This window comes from Leptodactylus fuscus, chromosome 7 (genome assembly GCF_031893055.1).
Source record: "Leptodactylus fuscus isolate aLepFus1 chromosome 7, aLepFus1.hap2, whole genome shotgun sequence".
Classification (NCBI taxonomy): domain Eukaryota; kingdom Metazoa; phylum Chordata; class Amphibia; order Anura; family Leptodactylidae; genus Leptodactylus; species Leptodactylus fuscus.
In genome coordinates, this window is record NC_134271.1 from 37,164,503 (window position 1) to 37,182,206 (window position 17,704).

General features: G+C 43.2%; 1 protein-coding gene across 2 annotated transcripts in view; it reads left to right on the forward strand.

Moving 5' to 3' along the window:
* Positions 1–7,273: 7,273 nt before the first annotated feature.
* The window catches only part of RIPOR1 (RHO family interacting cell polarization regulator 1), a 120,754-nt gene continuing 110,323 nt past the window's right edge, over positions 7,274–17,704 (forward strand). The window contains exon 1 of one of the 2 annotated variants that reach the window (XM_075281773.1): positions 7,274–7,545. In XM_075281773.1, coding sequence (XP_075137874.1) covers positions 7,527–7,545 — 19 coding nt within the window. In that variant the 5' untranslated portion in view covers positions 7,274–7,526. The remainder of the gene's footprint in view (positions 7,546–17,704) is intronic. The other variant, XM_075281774.1, reaches the window with a different exon arrangement.

Below are 17,704 nucleotides of genomic sequence, written 5' to 3' on the forward strand. Positions count from 1 at the left end.
CTTGCACACTAAGGGAGCGTTCACACTAGTGTCGGTGTCCGACAGGTAGTGTCCGCTGCTAATGTCCGCTCAAAATCTTGTGCGGACACTAGCCGTGTCCGTGACATTTTTCATTAATTTAAATGGAGATCGGGTGCGTTCTTTTACAGTCCTTAGCTGTCTGTTCCCAAAGATGTTTGACTTTTCATGCGGACAGCAAAACCCGACATGTAGGTTTTTTTTTTAACTTTGCAATGTTATTGCACCCTGTACTAATATCACATGACTGCTATAAAACAGATACTGTGTGATCTAAATAGTGAAGGGCCCCAAAGCAGTACATTCTGTCCCACAGTGGTCCCCAAAGCAGTAGTATATGCTCCACAGTAAGCACCATGAAGAGAAGGTAAGTAGCATCCTTATTTTTCTATCAGTGCAAGCGCTGATGAATTACATCATTGAACTTGTGTCAGAGCAGAGGTCACACTCTACTTTCAATGCAAGCTGCGGGTCTACACTAACCATTTTCAGCTGTATGTGCATTTGCACATACAGCTGAAAGAAGCACTCGCTCACAAACTGGGAATCCTGTACTGGATTTTCCATTAGTGAGCGATCAGGGAGCCTGGACAGAGTGACGGCTCACGTGGCTTAGGTTCACCACCACGGCTAAGGGTGTGTATTCTGGTGCAAAGTTTGTTTCTAGGTGGGTGGCAGAGGGATAGGACTATAGAAGGCAGGCAAATCTGGGAGATCTGGTGGTTGAAGGCCAATGGCATCACAGAAAGCTGTTAGATCCTCAGGGTCATGGAGCTGAGCTCTTCTACCATTCCTTTCAGCAGATATCCTAAAGGGTTAAGCCCCAGATGTAAGGAATCCACTGTTGGTTCAGTAAGGGGCATCGAGCATGGCACTGCTGTACTGCTATAGTATTTACCTAATTTAATTTTAATTCGGATGTTTTTGTGTTTGGTTTTTTTTCTTAATCATGTCTTGATATGCAAAACCATAGAATTCAAGAAAAATGCAGTGTGTGTGTATATATATATATATATATATATATATATATATATATATATATATATACACTCACCGGCCACTTTATTAGGTACACCATGCTAGTAACGGGTTGGACCCCCTTTTGCCTTCAGAACTGCCTCAATTCTTCGTGGCATAGATTCAACAAGGTGCTGGAAGCATTCCTCAGAGATTTTGGTCCATATTGACATGATGGCATCACACAGTTGCCGCAGATTTGTCGGCTGCACATCCATGATGCGAATCTCCCGTTCCACTACATCCCAAAGATGCTCTATTGGATTGAGATCTGGTGACTGTGGAGGCCATTGGAGTACAGTGAACTCATTGTCATGTTCAAGAAACCAGTCTGAGATGATTCCAGCTTTATGACATGGCACATTATCCTGCTGAAAGTAGCCATCAGATGTTGGGTACATTGTGGTCATAAAGGGATGGACATGGTCAGCAACAATACTCAGGTAGGCTTTGGCGTTGCAACGATGCTCAATTGGTACCAAGGGGCCCAAAGAGTGCCAAGAAAATATTCCCCACACCATGACACCACCACCACCAGCCTGAACCGTTGATACAAGGCAGGATGGATCCATGCTTTCATGTTGTTGACGCCAAATTCTGACCCTACCATCCGAATGTCGCAGCAGAAATCGAGACTCATCAGACCAGGCAACGTTTTTCCAATCTTCAATTGTCCAATTTCGGTGAGCTTGTGCAAATTGTAGCCTCAGTTTCCTGTTCTTAGCTGAAAGGAGTGGCACCCGGTGTGGTCTTCTGCTGCTGTAGCCCATCTGCCTCAAAGTTCGACGTACTGTGCGTTTAGAGATGCTCTTCTGGCTACCTTGGTTGTAACGGGTGGCTATTTGAGTCACTGTTGCCTTTCTATCAGCTCGAACCAGTCTGGCCATTCTCCTCTGACCTCTGGCATCAACAACGCATTTCCGCCCACAGAACTGCCGCTCACTGGATGTTTTTTCTTTTTCGGACCATTCTCTGCAAACCCTAGAGATGGTTGTGCGTGAAAATCCCAGTAGATCAGCAGTTTCTGAAATACTCAGACCAGCCCTTCTGGCACCAACAACCATGCCACGTTCAAAGGCACTCAAATCACCTTTCTTCCCCATACTGATGCTCGGTTTGAACTGCAGGAGATTGTCTTGACCATGTCTACATGCCTAAATGCACTGAGTTGCCGCCATGTGATTGGCTGATTAGAAATTAAGTGTTAACGAGCAGTTGGACAGGTGTACCTAATAAAGTGGCCGGTGAGTATATATATATATATATATATATATATATATATATATATATATATAAAATTGCCTATTCTGAGGCTAAATCATGGGGGTGTGACATGTGGGACCCCACTCAATCACAGTGTGAAAAGGCTAGAGCGCTTATGTGGGCACATGACCTTTTCACTGCTTAGCTCACACTCCTGATTCACAGTGCGTGTACAATTTTAGGATATATTAACACGGCGGAATTTGCTGCGGGATGTAGGGACAGATTTCACCCCCATATCGGGGTAGATTCCACCTGGAATCCGTCTCCCACTGTTCTCGATGAGAGGCAGAGATCACAGTAGGACACTGAAAAAAGAAGTGAGTTGCTAGATCTTGCTATGGCTCGAGATTCCCTGTTGAATAGGCCGACAGAATGCCGATGCATTGCATCAACCAGTGGGCAAAAATATTGGCGGGGGAAAATGAACAGTAATTCCTCTTCATTTTCCACCATTAGATCAGCAAAAGTAGACTTTGGATATCTGTGGGGTCCTAGTTATACCGAACTGTACCAAAAAAGCTGAATCAACTGTACAATAACAGCATATAGGCCTATACTTTAAGTGCTGGGAGCCGAAATGTTAACTCGCTGTACAAACTGTAGTGGTGGATGTAGGTACTCCAGCACTGCTCTGTAGACTTCAGTCGAGCAGTGCTGCCGTACCAAAACCCGCCAATTCAATTTGTACGGCTAATAAGTAACACTGCTTGTTGCATGTAAACATTAGCAGGAGACCACTTCTAGGAAATGAGGCTGTAATTAAAGGGGTTATCAAGTTTCTGGTCATCAATGTTAGATCTTTTGAGGTCATGCTCCGGCGACCCCACAGATCAGCTGTACTGAGAGAATGCAGCTCTTGGTAATGTTTACATGCTGGAAGCTGCTCACTCAAACTGTAGCAACCGCACAGTACCTACAGCTGCTGCTACAATTTGTTCAGTGAGTTAAAGGGGAAAGTCATTTTTAACTAATCACATCTTTGCATAGCCTTTAGAAAGGCTATTCCACACCTACCTTCGGTATGTAAATTGCCTCAGTGGTTTCTGAATAAGTCCGTTTTTATTCATATGCTATTTAGACTGGTGCACGATGCATCGTGCACCCCCTTTGCTATTGTTTCCTATGGGAGTATACAGCACAGGCTGCTGCTGCTGATGATGACCCAGCTTCCTGTTTGCACACACACACATAGGAGATAATAGCAGAGACAAGTGCTGCTGGGAACTACCTGTGCTGGCTGGAAGCTCATTAGCATATGAATAAAAATGGACTTATTCAGAAACCACTGAGGCTATTTATATACTAAAGGTAGGTGTGGAATAGCATTTCTAAAGGCTATGCAAGGATGTGATTAGTTAAAGGGTTATTCCCATAACTCTTGTTCTGAAGCCTGCAGGCTCTGTGCTCTCTTCGCTTCCTGGATTTCTCGGCACATTGGTTGGTGGGTTTCACTTCCTCTGTTATCTGCTATGTTTGCAGTCTGTAATGAGGGATTGGTTGTAAATGCATTACTACAGTATAAAGCTGATGTGGAAACTGATGTAGCACAGCTGGATTTGAATCAGCTTGCATTACATACAGAGGTAACGGACTCCTTATCTCAGCCCTTATCAGCCAAATTCATTTAAACCAGCTGATAAGTGGAAAGGCTGAAGATAGACAACACAGAAATCCTGGCGCTCTCCCCTCCCCTCTCCCCTATCTGAGAGTTGCTTGTCTCCCCCCCTGATAGCAGGCAGCTACTTCACTTGGGAAATGAGCAGATAAGCCCAGTGGCCATAGAAACGCAGTAATCAACAATGAAGTGAATAAATTAAGATAGCGGCCAGACAAAGCAGTTTTCATACAGCAATGTATTTAGGAAAAGTCTTAAATCCACATAAACTAGCATTATAGATAGGATGTTTTTCATGGGACAACCCCTTTAAAAATGACTTTAATATTACAGTTTACAGAACATAAACAATACTGGACGCCATCTTTGTACTGCTGATCTGCATGGTTCCCAGGTGTCAGATCCCCACAGATCTAATATTGATGGTCATCCTAACCCCTCTAATTGTAATTCATGGCATGAGGCCCCTTCATAAAGCTGCTGAGCCTGGGTCTTGAGCAGGGCCGCCAATAGGCCAGTACTACTGCTACTGGCGTCAGGGGCCCGGCCAAATTTAAAAATGGGGGGGGGGGGGCGGGCGGGCCCCCTGGCGCCAGCAGCAGTCATTGTATGTCCTGTTTGTTTCAACTCAGATCTGCGTCCAGAGGACGCAGATCTGAGTTAAACACTTACGCGACTGAAGCAAGGAGCTGACACAGGTCAGCTCCTCGCTTCGCCGCTGCCGCCTCTCTCGCTGACACATATGTGGCTGAAGTGAGGAGCTGACCTGTCGGCCACCGGCTACCCGGCAATGTAGACGCGATGTGATGACGTCACATCGCGTCTACAACTGTGCGCCAGTAAGAGAGAGAGGCGTGCAGAGAGCAGCGGGGGAACGAAGGAGAAGGTAAGTGTAATGTGGAACGTGAAACTGGGGGCAGATGAAGGAGAGGACGGCATGACACTGGGGGCAGAGATGGAGGGACATGAATCTGGGGGCAGAGATGGAGAGGACGGCATGACACTTGGGGCAGAGATGGAGGGACATGAATCTGGGGGCAGAGATGGAGGGGACCTAAATCTAGGGGCAGAGATGGAGGGGACCTAAATCTGGGGGCAGAGATGGAGGGGACATGAATCTGGGGGCAAAGATGGAGGGGACATGAATCTGGGGGCAGAGATGGAGAGGACATGAATTTGGGGGCAGAGATGGAGGGACATGAATCTGGGGGCAGAAATGGAGGGGACATGAATCTGGGGGCAGAGATGGAGGGACATGAATCTGGAGGCAGAGATGGGGGGACATGAATCTGGAGGCAGAGATGGGGGGACATGAATCTGGGGGCAGAGATGTGGAGACATGAATCTGTGGGCAGAGATGGAGGGGACATGAATCTGGGGGCAGAGATGGGGGGACATGAATCTAGGGGCAGATGAAGGGTGTATATGAAGCTGGGGGAGAGACGGAGGGGGGACATATAATTTACGGGCGACTGTAGGAGGATTATACAGTGTGCGGGCACATGAAAAATTAATGAGTGGGCGGAGTAAACCTAACAGTGGGTGGGGCTAAATTTCCTGCGGCGCGTAAAGCGCGCCACACGTTTTGTCCCTCTTTTGGTTCTTCAGAAGTTGGGAGTTATGGGTACAGGGGGCATCCCTTGCCGGGATACGTTGGTAACCAGTCACAATCAGCTCCCCACTTATCCCTGTACGGAGAACTGCACCCCCCCCTTTTTTTTTAATGGCCAGTTCTTCGTGCAGGGATAAGTTGACAGCTGATTCTGACTGGTTACCAACGTATCCCGGCAAGGGAGGCCAAAAACGCAACGTGAAAAAGCCCTGAGGATTTATTAGGAGGGCTCTTATAAATGGTGTTGGTCACACGTAGCAGATTTTACCTGCAAATAGAATCTGATTAAGCCTTGTAATGTTGCTAAATAAAGGGAAATGTAATACAGAATTGGTATGACGCAAAATAAGGTAGTTTTAAAATGGGGGGACAGACACTTAGGCTGTATGGGGCCCCAAAATTCCTGATGGCAGCCCTGGTCTTGAGTGTCAGTTCTCCACTGATTTCTTTTTCATGATATATATACACTCACCGGCCACTTTATTAGGTACACCATGCTAGTAACGGGTTGGACCCCCTTTTGCCTTCAGAACTGCCTCAATTCTTTGTGGCATAGATTCAACAAGGTGCTGGAAGCATTCCTCAGAGATTTTGGTCCATATTGACATGATGGCATCACACAGTTGCCGCAGATTTGTCGGCTGCACATCCATGATGCGAATCTCCCGTTCCACTACATCCCAAAGATGCTCTATTGGATTGAGATCTGGTGACTGTGGAGGCCATTGGAGTACAGTGAACTCATTGTCATGTTCAAGAAACCAGTCTGAGATGATTCCAGCTTTATGACATGGCGCATTATCCTGCTGAAAGTAGCCATCAGATGTTGGGTACATTGTGGTCATAAAGGGATGGACATGGTCAGCAACAATACTCAGGTAGGCTTTGGCATTGCAACGATGCTCAATTGGTACCAAGGGGCCCAAAGAGTGCCAAGAAAATATTCCCCACACCATGACACCACCACCACCAGCCTGAACCGTTGATACAAGGCAGGATGGATCCATGCTTTCATGTTGTTGACGCCAAATTCTGACCCTACCATCCGAATGTCGCAGCAGAAATCGAGACTCATCAGACCATCTGCCTCAAAGTTCGACGTACTGTGCGTTCAGAGATGCTCTTCTGGCTACCTTGGTTGTAACGGGTGGCTATTTGAGTCACTGTTGCCTTTCTATCAGCTCGAACCAGTCTGGCCATTCTCCTCTGACCTCTGGCATCAACAACGCATTTCCGCCCACAGAACTGCCGCTCACTGGATGTTTTTTCTTTTTCGGACCATTCTCTGTAAACCCTAGAGATGGTTGTGCGTGAAAATCCCAGTAGATCAGCAGTTTCTGAAATACTCAGACCAGCCCTTCTGGCACCAACAACCATGCCACGTTCAAAGGCACTCAAATCACCTTTCTTCCCCATACTGATGCTCGGTTTGAACTGCAGGAGATTGTCTTGACCATGTCTACATACCTAAATGCACTGAGTTGCCGCCATGTGATTGGCTGATTAGAAATTAAGTGTTAACGAGCAGTTGGACAGGTGTACCTAATAAAGTGGCCGGTGAGTGTATATATAAAAAAACCTGACTTTGCTAGCAGTATAAAGCAGAACACCCAGTACCATATGTTATATCAGTTTTGTCTTTTTTGCTTTTTCTCATCTTGCATGACTGAAGACTGGTAGGTGTCTGACCTTTCATTTTCTGTTCCCAGAAATAAGTTTCCTAATTTAGGAATCCTTACTATAATGGGCAGTTACATTGTAGGAGAGAGAACCTTGCTGTCATTGTTTGTTACATATCAGGATTTGACTCATCATGAAAAGGGTGATGTCAGATAGTTTGGCAAGGGAAGTAAGGGTGGAAACCTGCCTGGCCCTTTCCTGTCTTGGACTTGCTGGACCTGGCTCTCCAGCACAGCTAAAAGTCTAAAACGTAGAAGCTACACAGTTCACTGGGGCAGATGAGGGCATCAAATATATTGATTATTGACTAAAGCAAACATGAACGGCAGCCTTCAAGGTAACAGCAATTCTTCATCACACATTACTGAATTATAATGGGTACCTGCTACTACACTATCTATTCCTGGAGGATATTGATGATGGAACGATAAATGGGATTTTTTTTTTTTTTTTAATTTTCACAGTGGACTTGTAAGGTATGGCAACTTATAGATGTGTTATTAGGTAACGCTTGTTAAAGTTGAATTGCAGAAAGACGAGATTGGTTAAAATACACCAGAAGTGTGCCTTGCTTTATTTGCCTTTTCCTTTGAAATACTATTTGGCACGATAATGTGAGAGTTTTAGTAAAGAGTTTCACTGAATATGAACAGTTGCAGCATTTTTTACTTATCTGTTTGACAATTTGGAAAGTGCCAGTGTATTTTGAGCTAGTGGCTTATCAATCCAGCTATTAGATCATTGATGGGAAACTAGACTTTTCTGTTAAGTTATATGTTTACTTGAATGGCACATTAAACAACACATTGGCAGAATAGTACAGCTATGTGTAAAGCTTATATCCACTGCTTGGAGGTGCTTACAACCTTCACACTAGCCTCTCCATTGACAGAATGCAGGGACTGTAAGGCTAGTTGTACAGCTGCGCCCGGTCTCCGCTGGGGTATTCCGTTCCCCTCTCCGCTTGAAAAATTTGGGTGAAAATCTGGGTGACCGTGGATTTCCACAGGTAGCTGCTTTTTTTATTTTATTTTTTTTTAAGCAGATTAGATTTCCATTCAGGTGGTCCCCAAGCAGACCCCTCCTAAACAGAAACGCAAGTGGGAACCTAGCATCGGTTGCTTACTATGGGTATGTTCTCAATTAACTTCTTGACAAAGATTTTGGCACATTTTCTATTACACTCAATTCCCTTTATTTTTGGTATTCGGTTATAGATCCTTTGTTTTCTGCACTATTTCCTGGCCTGTCTTGCTGCAGTTTCACGGCTGAAAATTCAGCCAGTGGCTACACGTTTACTAGACTATGGAATGGCGCTAACCACAATTTTTAATCGTGGAAGTTCAGAACTGCAAATGGTTGCCAGATATGTATTATTTGCTTTATGAACATACTTTTATGCTGTAATATGTTAATAAGTTGAAAAGCGTCTCACTCAGCAAATGTGTAACTGCTTGGCACAATCTGCTTTATATGTACAGTGCAAGGGTGGAGTGGCCTGTGGAGCAGGGGTAGGGTCCGATAAGTTTTACATTGACACATTTGGCTATATTCACATTACTGTTATAGAGGCCCTCCATGCAGGGCTTTTTTTTCGGTCAGATTTGGATGAATGAGAACAACTTAAGTTGAATAATGGTAGTGTGAACCCATCTTTAAAGGGGTTGTTCAGTAAAACTGAAAACCATTCTAATATAGTGTCATTAAGACTTGCAACATCTTTTATGACTTTTTGTGGTTTCCTTCTTGACTGGAAGCTCTCTCTCTCTCTCTCTCTCTCTCTCTCTCTCTCTCTCTCTTTCTCTCCTATTTTCTCTCTCTCTCTCTCTCTCTCTCTCCTATTTTCTCTCTCTCTCTCTCTCTCTCTCTCTCTCTCTCTCCTATTTTCTCTCTCTCTCTCTCTCTCTCTCCTATTTTCTCTCTCTCTCTCTCTCCTATTTTCTCTCTCTCTCTCTCTCTCTCTCTCCTATTTTCTCTCTCTCTCTCTCTCCTATTTTCTCTCTCTCTCTCTCTCTCTCTCTCTCTCTCTCCTATTTTCTCTCTCTCTACACAGCAGGAAATGCCCCATTCCCTTCTGTGTCAAGAGGTTTTCACCTTCCAGCAGGTCCCTTCTTGTGATCATGCACCCAAGATGCCTCTAAATTATACAGCCAATTTATATATGTTTATACGGGACCTCTGGTAAGCAAAGCAACAACACAATGAGATGAGCCCATGCTCACTTCTTGTTAGAGGGAAGATTTGCTTTGCTTAATAGCAGTGTTCATTATAGGGCATCAAAGAGTATTAATCAATAATGTAGAATCTCTTGTGTATACCTGTTCTAGTTGATGTGTCATAAATATATTACTTTTGGTGCCCTGGAGTGGGGCACTTAGTGTAAGGCTGTGTATCAAAAATCTCCTCCATCAGAAAGGAGAAAATTAACCTTTTAAAGGGGTTATCCATCTTTCAAAAATTATCTACAAATCTATCCACAGCCGTAGTAAATACTCACTATTCCATTGTACACCCTTTGCTTGGCTTTATTTTATTTACTGCTTCTTATAAAAAAAAAAAAAAACCTTGAGTCTTCAGTAGTTGATACTAGAGATGAGCGAGTACTGTTCGGATCTGCCGATCCAAACAGCACGCTCGCATAGAAATGAATGGACGTAGCCGGCACGCAGGGGTTAAGCGGCTGGCCGGCGTCAAAGCAGAAGTACCAGGTGCATCCATTCATTTCTATGGTGCGTGCTGTTCGGATCGGCTGATCCGAACAGTACTCGCTCATCTCTAGTTAATACCTTTTTTAATGGCTAACTCATAATGATGACCAATTACAACGTTCCGAAGCTCTCGGCTTCTTTCTCAAGTAAATTTACTTGAGAAAGAAGCCGAGAGCTAGTCGAGAGCTTCAAAATGTTGTAATCTGTCATCATTATGAGTTAGCCATTAAAAAAGATATCAACTACTGAGGACTCTCAAGTTTTTTGTTTTTTTATAATTTCCTACCCACTGGCTAACACGGTACAAAAACAAACATTTTCGTTTTACGGCTTCTTGTCATTTACATGCAGCGAATCTGTGGACAAACTACACTTCCCATGATTCATCTGCCTTCTTAACATCCCTTCCCCACTGACAGGGAGTGGGCATGAGTAAAGTTTGTGTGCACAGACATGTTGTGAGCAAGTCTTCGTGGCAATCTGGGCCATGATAGAGAAGGGCAATGTAAATGCTGCTGTTGGGATGTGGCTGATCATTGTCATGCAGAAGAGCCAAACTGATATTTTAACACCAGGGCCTGTAAACATTTAGTTGTACGCCTGACCATGGCCTTTTTTTTATCCAGCAGTCAGCAGGAGTCTGCTTTCAAGGACCTTGTGAAACCCCTTTTTGGCACAGTAGCTCAATTGTTAGCACTGTTGCCTTTTAGTGCTGGGGTCCTGGGTTAAAATCTATCCAGGGACATAGAGTTTGTATGTTCTTCCCATGTCTGTGAGTGTTTCCTCCCATGTGCCAAAAACATACTGATGGGTATATTGGTTTCCCATAAAACATCTGAGCCGTGTATACGGCAGCCACAGACTCCTCTACTCCACAACGCTTCCTGAGCTTTGAGTCCCTTGTGTCAGAAAATTGCATTACAAATTGTCATTGTCATTCTCTTTCTGTAAGCAAATATCTATTAGAATAAATGTTACGGTAAGTAGAGCAAGTACTTATCTGTTGTGTATCGGATTCTGTGTTAAAGGACTTTTGTATGCTACCATCTTATTGCATAAAGCTGAATTTAAGAGGACGCACTTCTAAATTAGCTCTGTTAATGTTAACTTCTCAAGGAAGTAGTCTACAAAAATTTCCCATTTTTAAACAGATGTCGGAAGCAGATAAAATACTGGAGGTATGTGAGGGCTGGGGAGGGGATTGGAAAACTAAGCTCATCTACACAGGGTGTTTTCTTATATGAGATGCTGAAATATTGTATGAAATATTGATAGATCTCTGTAAAACATGATTTTATAAAGCTACAGTATTTGCTTAAATATGTAGCTCAAGGAACGTGTTCTCACCTTTTTACTTGCAGTAGTTTAACAGTATTCTTAATGTACTGGATTATTCATAACTGCTATTTATAGGTCACAGATAAAATATGATACTATTTATATATTAGGGCTTGTTTGCAGCAATCACAATCCTGCTGTATATATGTCATTATACTTGACATATGGCAGTAATTGATGTGTATCTGCCACACCACACCTTTTCCAGCTCATCTTTATGCCCAGCCTATACTTTCTCATTTCTACGGTGTTGAATGAAGAATTAAAGTGAGGAGCGGCCACTCCAGAATGAAAAAATAACTGGGTGCTATGGACATATGTTTTTTGTGTTCTTTTTTTTTTCTGGGTCTAGGTCCAGGAAAGATTTAGATTTCTGGTGTTCAATACCACAGGAAACAAACATTCTGGCTGGATGGGCGACTCAGTCAGGCTAGGCTTACATATGAGTCGATTGCAATGCAATGCGATTGCAATGCAATGCAATTGCAAGTTGATTGCTATCTCCACCGCTCTCATTATAAAGACAGCGGAAACCCGACATAAATGCTTTTTAGACAGATGGTCTCCCACTCATTCGCATATCGTAATGGTCCCAAATGATGGAGAGCCCAATGAACCGTGCCAAACCCCCTCCCCCCCCATCCATGGTGATTGGCTGGCAGCTGGCACCAGAGAGGGGAGCGGTGGGTGGAACATTTCCTGCTAAACAGCCCATATGAATATTCATGATGGTGAACGGGAGAGTGTTCTGCTCACCACTTTGGGTCCATCTGTATATTTATGGCAGGGCCCTGGCGTTCGCAAGTTCTGTGAGCATTGTTCTGGTGGCTGACATTGAGCCAGAGAGGTGAGCGGTGGGTGGAACACCCTCCCGCTACACAGCCCATGTGCACATTCAGGAGACTCTGCCACTCCCCCCCCCGGCAGCTTCTGCTACTGTCGGCGGCTGTGTGGGCCAACCAGTAAGTGCACGTGCGTGTGATCTTGGCAGGGCCGCTGCAGACATCACAGCAGCGGCCCTACCATGCAAAGAACTGTGAATGGAGCCAGATCAGAAGCGCCCCCGTTCACCTCTAAACAGCCCCCTGTCAGCGCTACAGGCGGCACTGTGTTGCTTGTCAGCGCTGAAAACTGACATACCGCGGCACTGCACCGCATGTCAGCTACCATGGCAACACGCGTGTCATAGGTTAGCCATCACTGATCTAGAGAAAAAAAAAATTGCTCTGACATTATTAAGCAATTTGGGTATGTTGTCAGATTTACTTAGAAATGTTTCTTTAAAGAAGCATCAAATATTTCTGAATTTTCAGGCTGATATAAGGAAACCCCTGTTTTCTTTAAGGAGGTCAGAAGTTATGTAAACAGATAAATGTAACTCCCGTAATGGTAAATCGGAGTCACAGAAACAATGTAGCACACTACACAATTTCCATAACTTTGTAAACTAAATGGTTTGTCCACACATTTCAGGACTCGAGGAGGTCTGGGAGGGTGAAATATTAAAAAAAAAAAAAAAATAAAAAAAAATAAATCATACTCTCCTATCCCTAGCTGGCTCCAGTAGCTGACTCAGCAGACACAGGAAAGAAGCTGGTGACATTATATGACTGATGTCACTGATTCCTGTCCTGTGACCGCTTAGCCCACTTCTTGGAGCAGGACTTTCACCCACAAAGGCAAGAGGACACCATGGCGCCGAAGACAAGTTAATATGCCCCCCCCCCCTTCCCTGGCCTCCTCCCTGAGTCCTGAAATTCATGGACAACCTCTTTATGCTGTTTCTGTAACATCTGTTTACTTTGAGAGGAGATACAAAGAGAATATAGAACTGTGTCCGGCTGTTTTTATAACTCCCAACCTGATGATCAGTAGAAAGAGGCATTATTGTAAACAGATATTTCTATTTGGAGTTGTAGATGAGTTGGTATGCCTACAGTATATCAGGATCTTCTTGTATGAATCCTTACTTTTGGCTAGCAAAACCATAGATTTACAATGGATGGATTCGCACCCTCCATCTCTTCCGATGTGGAGGAAGTTGATCAGTTCGATTTTTGCCATATAACCAATTGATGTGTAAGGGAGGGGCTTTCAAAAGACCTGGGGACCATAGTGTAATTCATTGTTACTGCCACATTAGTTCGTACAGCTTTGGCTCATTTATTGTGTAGACAAGGGGGATTGCCAGGAGTACCCAGGACAACTACTAAACTTTGGGTCTATGTATTACTTTTGTAATTGTAACTTTCCTTATATACTGAACTATACTGTCTGGATGGGTATGTGGTATTGTTTGGTGTCCACTGCCATTTCCCTCTAATACCATTGGGCTGTTTCTCCCTTTTGGACTCTGATGCTGAGTCCTTCTTACCTTCAGGGTACCTGCCTATGGAATTGGTAAATGTGGTGTTTTGCAGCAATGTTGTTTTTTTTTTTTTTTTAACGTTTGTTACATTGTTTTATCTCTTATTTTTATGTATTTGTAGTCTGAGATTATTTTGACACTTGACTGCCACTGCCTATTTGTCTTTTATAACAGGTTGTACAATTTTCAGTTTAAAAAAAAAATAAAAAATCCTCAAATTCAAATGATATTATGCCATACCAATCATAATTTTGTAGTCTTTGTTTTATACAGAAGTGGGTTTAAAATGCTGGTAAATGTAATGGGTATTCTAATCGGTGCAATCTGTAAGGAATAGCCACACATGGTTGATGTTACGTGGCCACTAACTGAATGGATCTGCATGTTGCTGCAGCTTTTCCCTGGGTTGTTAAATTTTTGTTCGTTTTTCTTGTTAAGACCAGGTGGGTTTGCAGAATTACCTGCAAAATTGCGCAGCAATAAATGTGATATACATTACTAGAAAATTACATCACACTGAGAGAGAATTTTGGAACATCTTGCCACATTTTGGCACTTCTAAGCCACACTCCACATGTGCTAGATGTGCTGTGTTTACTCCAATGTCTAGTCATAACCAGGGCAGTAAATCTGGGCCTATGTTCTCTTTATTTTGGATGTGGCTTTACATAACATATTAGGTATAGCCAAATTCAAAATGGCCAAACTATTAAAATTTAAACTATTATATCCCAGTGATCTGCCGTAGTCCTGGATATTGGATCGAATATTGATGGCTGACCCATTAAGGAAACAACCCAAATTTCTATAGTTACCACAGGAGTAGATGAACATTGAGAGAGAAGTTTTTTTAATCTATTGGAGAGCCACCCTTTATAGTTACCAAATATACTCGAGTATAAGCCGACCCGAATATAAGCCGAGGCCCCTAATTTTAGCACAAAAAACTGGGAAAACTTATTGACTCGAGTATAAGCCGAGGGGGGGAAATGCAACAGCTACTGGAAAATTTCAAAAATTAAAATGGTCGGAGTTTTTGGATGCTGGGTGCTAGGAAAGGGGAGGGGGTGTTTTGGTTGTCTGTCTGCCCCTTCCCTGAGCTTGACGACTGTTTTTTTTTTTTTTTTTCTCCCACCTGGAATTCAGTCTGGCTGAATATAGGGTATCTGCAGAGCTCCTATTAACCCCCTCCGACGGAACAGGAGCACTGCAGATACATTATATTCAGTAGAGCGGGCACTTTCAGACACAGGAATACCTAATGCGTAATCTGTGTGTAATCTGTTTCACAGAAATTTTCTACTTTTATATGTATTCTAGGGAAAGGAGGGATTTAGAACTTTTTATTTTATTGTTTTATTATATTTTTTTTAAAGCTTCAAATTTTTTTTCACTATTTTATGGGAGATTCTATACATCACTATTGCAGCTGGTCATTGACCCCCCCCCCCAAAAAAAAAAAATAAAAATGTAATTATATATATATATCTATATCTATATATATATATATATATATATATATATATATATATATATATATATATATATCTATATATATATATATATTTTTTTTTTTTGCTTGACTCGAGTATAAGCCGAAAAACTAGGCTTATACTCGAGTATAAACGGTCGGTTTTGTTAAAATCTTTACCCTGCACTTGTAACAGTACACATTACTGTTTGTCTCGCTCAGTTTATTTTATTTTTTATTACCAATCCGATTTGCATACATACAGCTGCAAGTGCTCAGAATTGTTGCTCTTTAGCTGTATGAATGAAATTTTCAGCTTCTGTCTGTGTCACAACTATTTTGAGGCAAATCTGCTGAATCAGTCCTGCCCCTTGTGCACTTGCCGGTTGACTCGCGTATCTATAAAACAATGATTATCTCTCCGTGGCTTCGCCATTTTGCGGTGACAAAGGTTTCTCCTCCTATTAACAGCCCCCAATATTTATTTTGGAGATATTTTGGAACTGACAGAGCCTCCCTTTTTAAAGTGTTGTGGAATGTACCTTCTGTCCCAGCCTCACTATTATGGGAACTGAACGTTATCTGTCATGCATAGTCACATTATTATTTAAGATGCTCCAATGGGAAAACAAACTATTTCCGTGTATTCTTTGTTGTACTCACCCAACCTTTTCCTTTTCCTGTCCTGTAACAGTTACTCTGCATTGATTTCTTGTTATGTAGTGTTTTTAGAGGATAACTGCCTGCAGTGCAAATTGGCATCTGTAATTTTTATATTAAAGCGAGTCTATGAGCAGGAAGCGGTGGAGTGACAACTTTTAGTTCTACAGCCATAATACAGCTTCTTGAAGTCCAATCTGATGAGACGGAGACAGATGGTGTTAAGGACTGTCCCAGGCAATCAAATTGATCAGAGTTCTCATGATGACTCTGCCCCAATAACTTTTAGTTTGCGTCCACATTTTTCTGCAGCTTGTCTGAGCCAAAGCCAAGAGTGGCTTCAAACGGAATGGGAAATATGAAAAAACTTTGGTGCAAAAAAAAAAAAAAAGGCAACAAAAAACACAGCTTTTCTGCACTGTGGATCCTTAGCTTTAAAGTTGTTTTCTTGTGAAATTTATGATAGAAATAGATTATTAATATCAGATTGATGGGGTTCGATCTCTTGAACACCTGCCTGTCAACTGACTGAAGGGACCGCGGTGCTCAGGCAGTCTTTGTATAATGTCTGTAACACCATGTCTACCGGTCTACTGGTTCTTCTATGGTTTAGTTGATGCCACAGCCCTTGCCAATTCGCCCAAGCTTTTAAAGGGGTATTCCTACGTCGCATACTCACCAGTCTTCGCTGCTGTAAAATCTTCTTTCTTCCTGCTTTGTTGCGTCATTGGTGGGCAGGGTTACATATGCAAAGCCAACGGCAAGATGACGTCGCTTCTATGCCGCTGGCCCTGCGTGCGCGCTCATAGATAGTGAGTCCAGTCAATTCCCCAGCCTTCACAATGCCTATACAGACCCGGCATCCGCTGTAATAGAGAGGCGGATGCCGGGGGGGGGGGGGGTGTTTTAGACGCCGGCACAGGTGCCTGCGGCATCGCTACGCTCCTGCCCTGCATGAAGCCAGCAGCGGCTGATGCTGCTATTCCGCTCCTCCGCCCCCCTCCGGAATAGCAGCATCGCTCCTGACGCCTCTCTATTGAAGCGGATGCCGGGTCTGTATTGGCGGCCCCTTCCCCCAAAGTGTAAACTACCCCTCCCCCCTGGCTCGCTCCTGTGCATTTAACCCCTCCTCCTTCCCCCCTGGCAGCAGGCAGATGCATCACTTGACTTTTGGCCAGATAAGTCAAGGGCTGTATCAACAATGAAATGAATAAAGTAAGATAATGGACAAACAAAGACGTTTTGCTGAAGCAATGTATTTAGGAGAAGTCTTAAATTCACATTAACAAGCAGTATAGATAGGATCCTTGTGATGGGACAACCCCTTTAATTCTGCTTATCAGCAGAGGTTCTACTTGATACTGATGACCTATCCTAAGGATACATCATAAAATATCTACAGAGAACTGGTGCTAATGCCTTTAATCAAAGTTATCTTTGATCCTGGGCAATTTGATATTATAATGCCCATGATGTCCTCTGGGTGCCCCTTTTGCAAGTCACTGCCATTGCCTTGCTACCTTTTTCACTGTAGGAGGGCTCCCACGCTTTGAGATTGTGGAAGCTGTCTTGTTACTATGACCATTTGCAGCCTTATGAAGACTTGGGATGTGTGTGACGTTTTAGTTGTTTATGTCACATTGATTGTGACTGTTCATCTCATCTATACTGCAATACCTCCTTCGCGTTCTATCCAAACATGCTAAAAGTATGTCTTTTTGGAAAATGTAATGCCACAAGCGATCTTTCTAGTTTTCTTACGATCGTCTTGCTTTTATCTGCAGAGTTTTCCTGTTCTTCACCAATTCTTTGGAATTTGACCTTGGAATCATATGTTTTGTGGAGGCCAATGTCACATAATTTTATTTAATTTAATCTACTGTACAGGCTCACTTCAAGTTTGTCAGCTTGACCTAGCCAGATAACTTTCTAGTTGACTTGGTTGTTACTC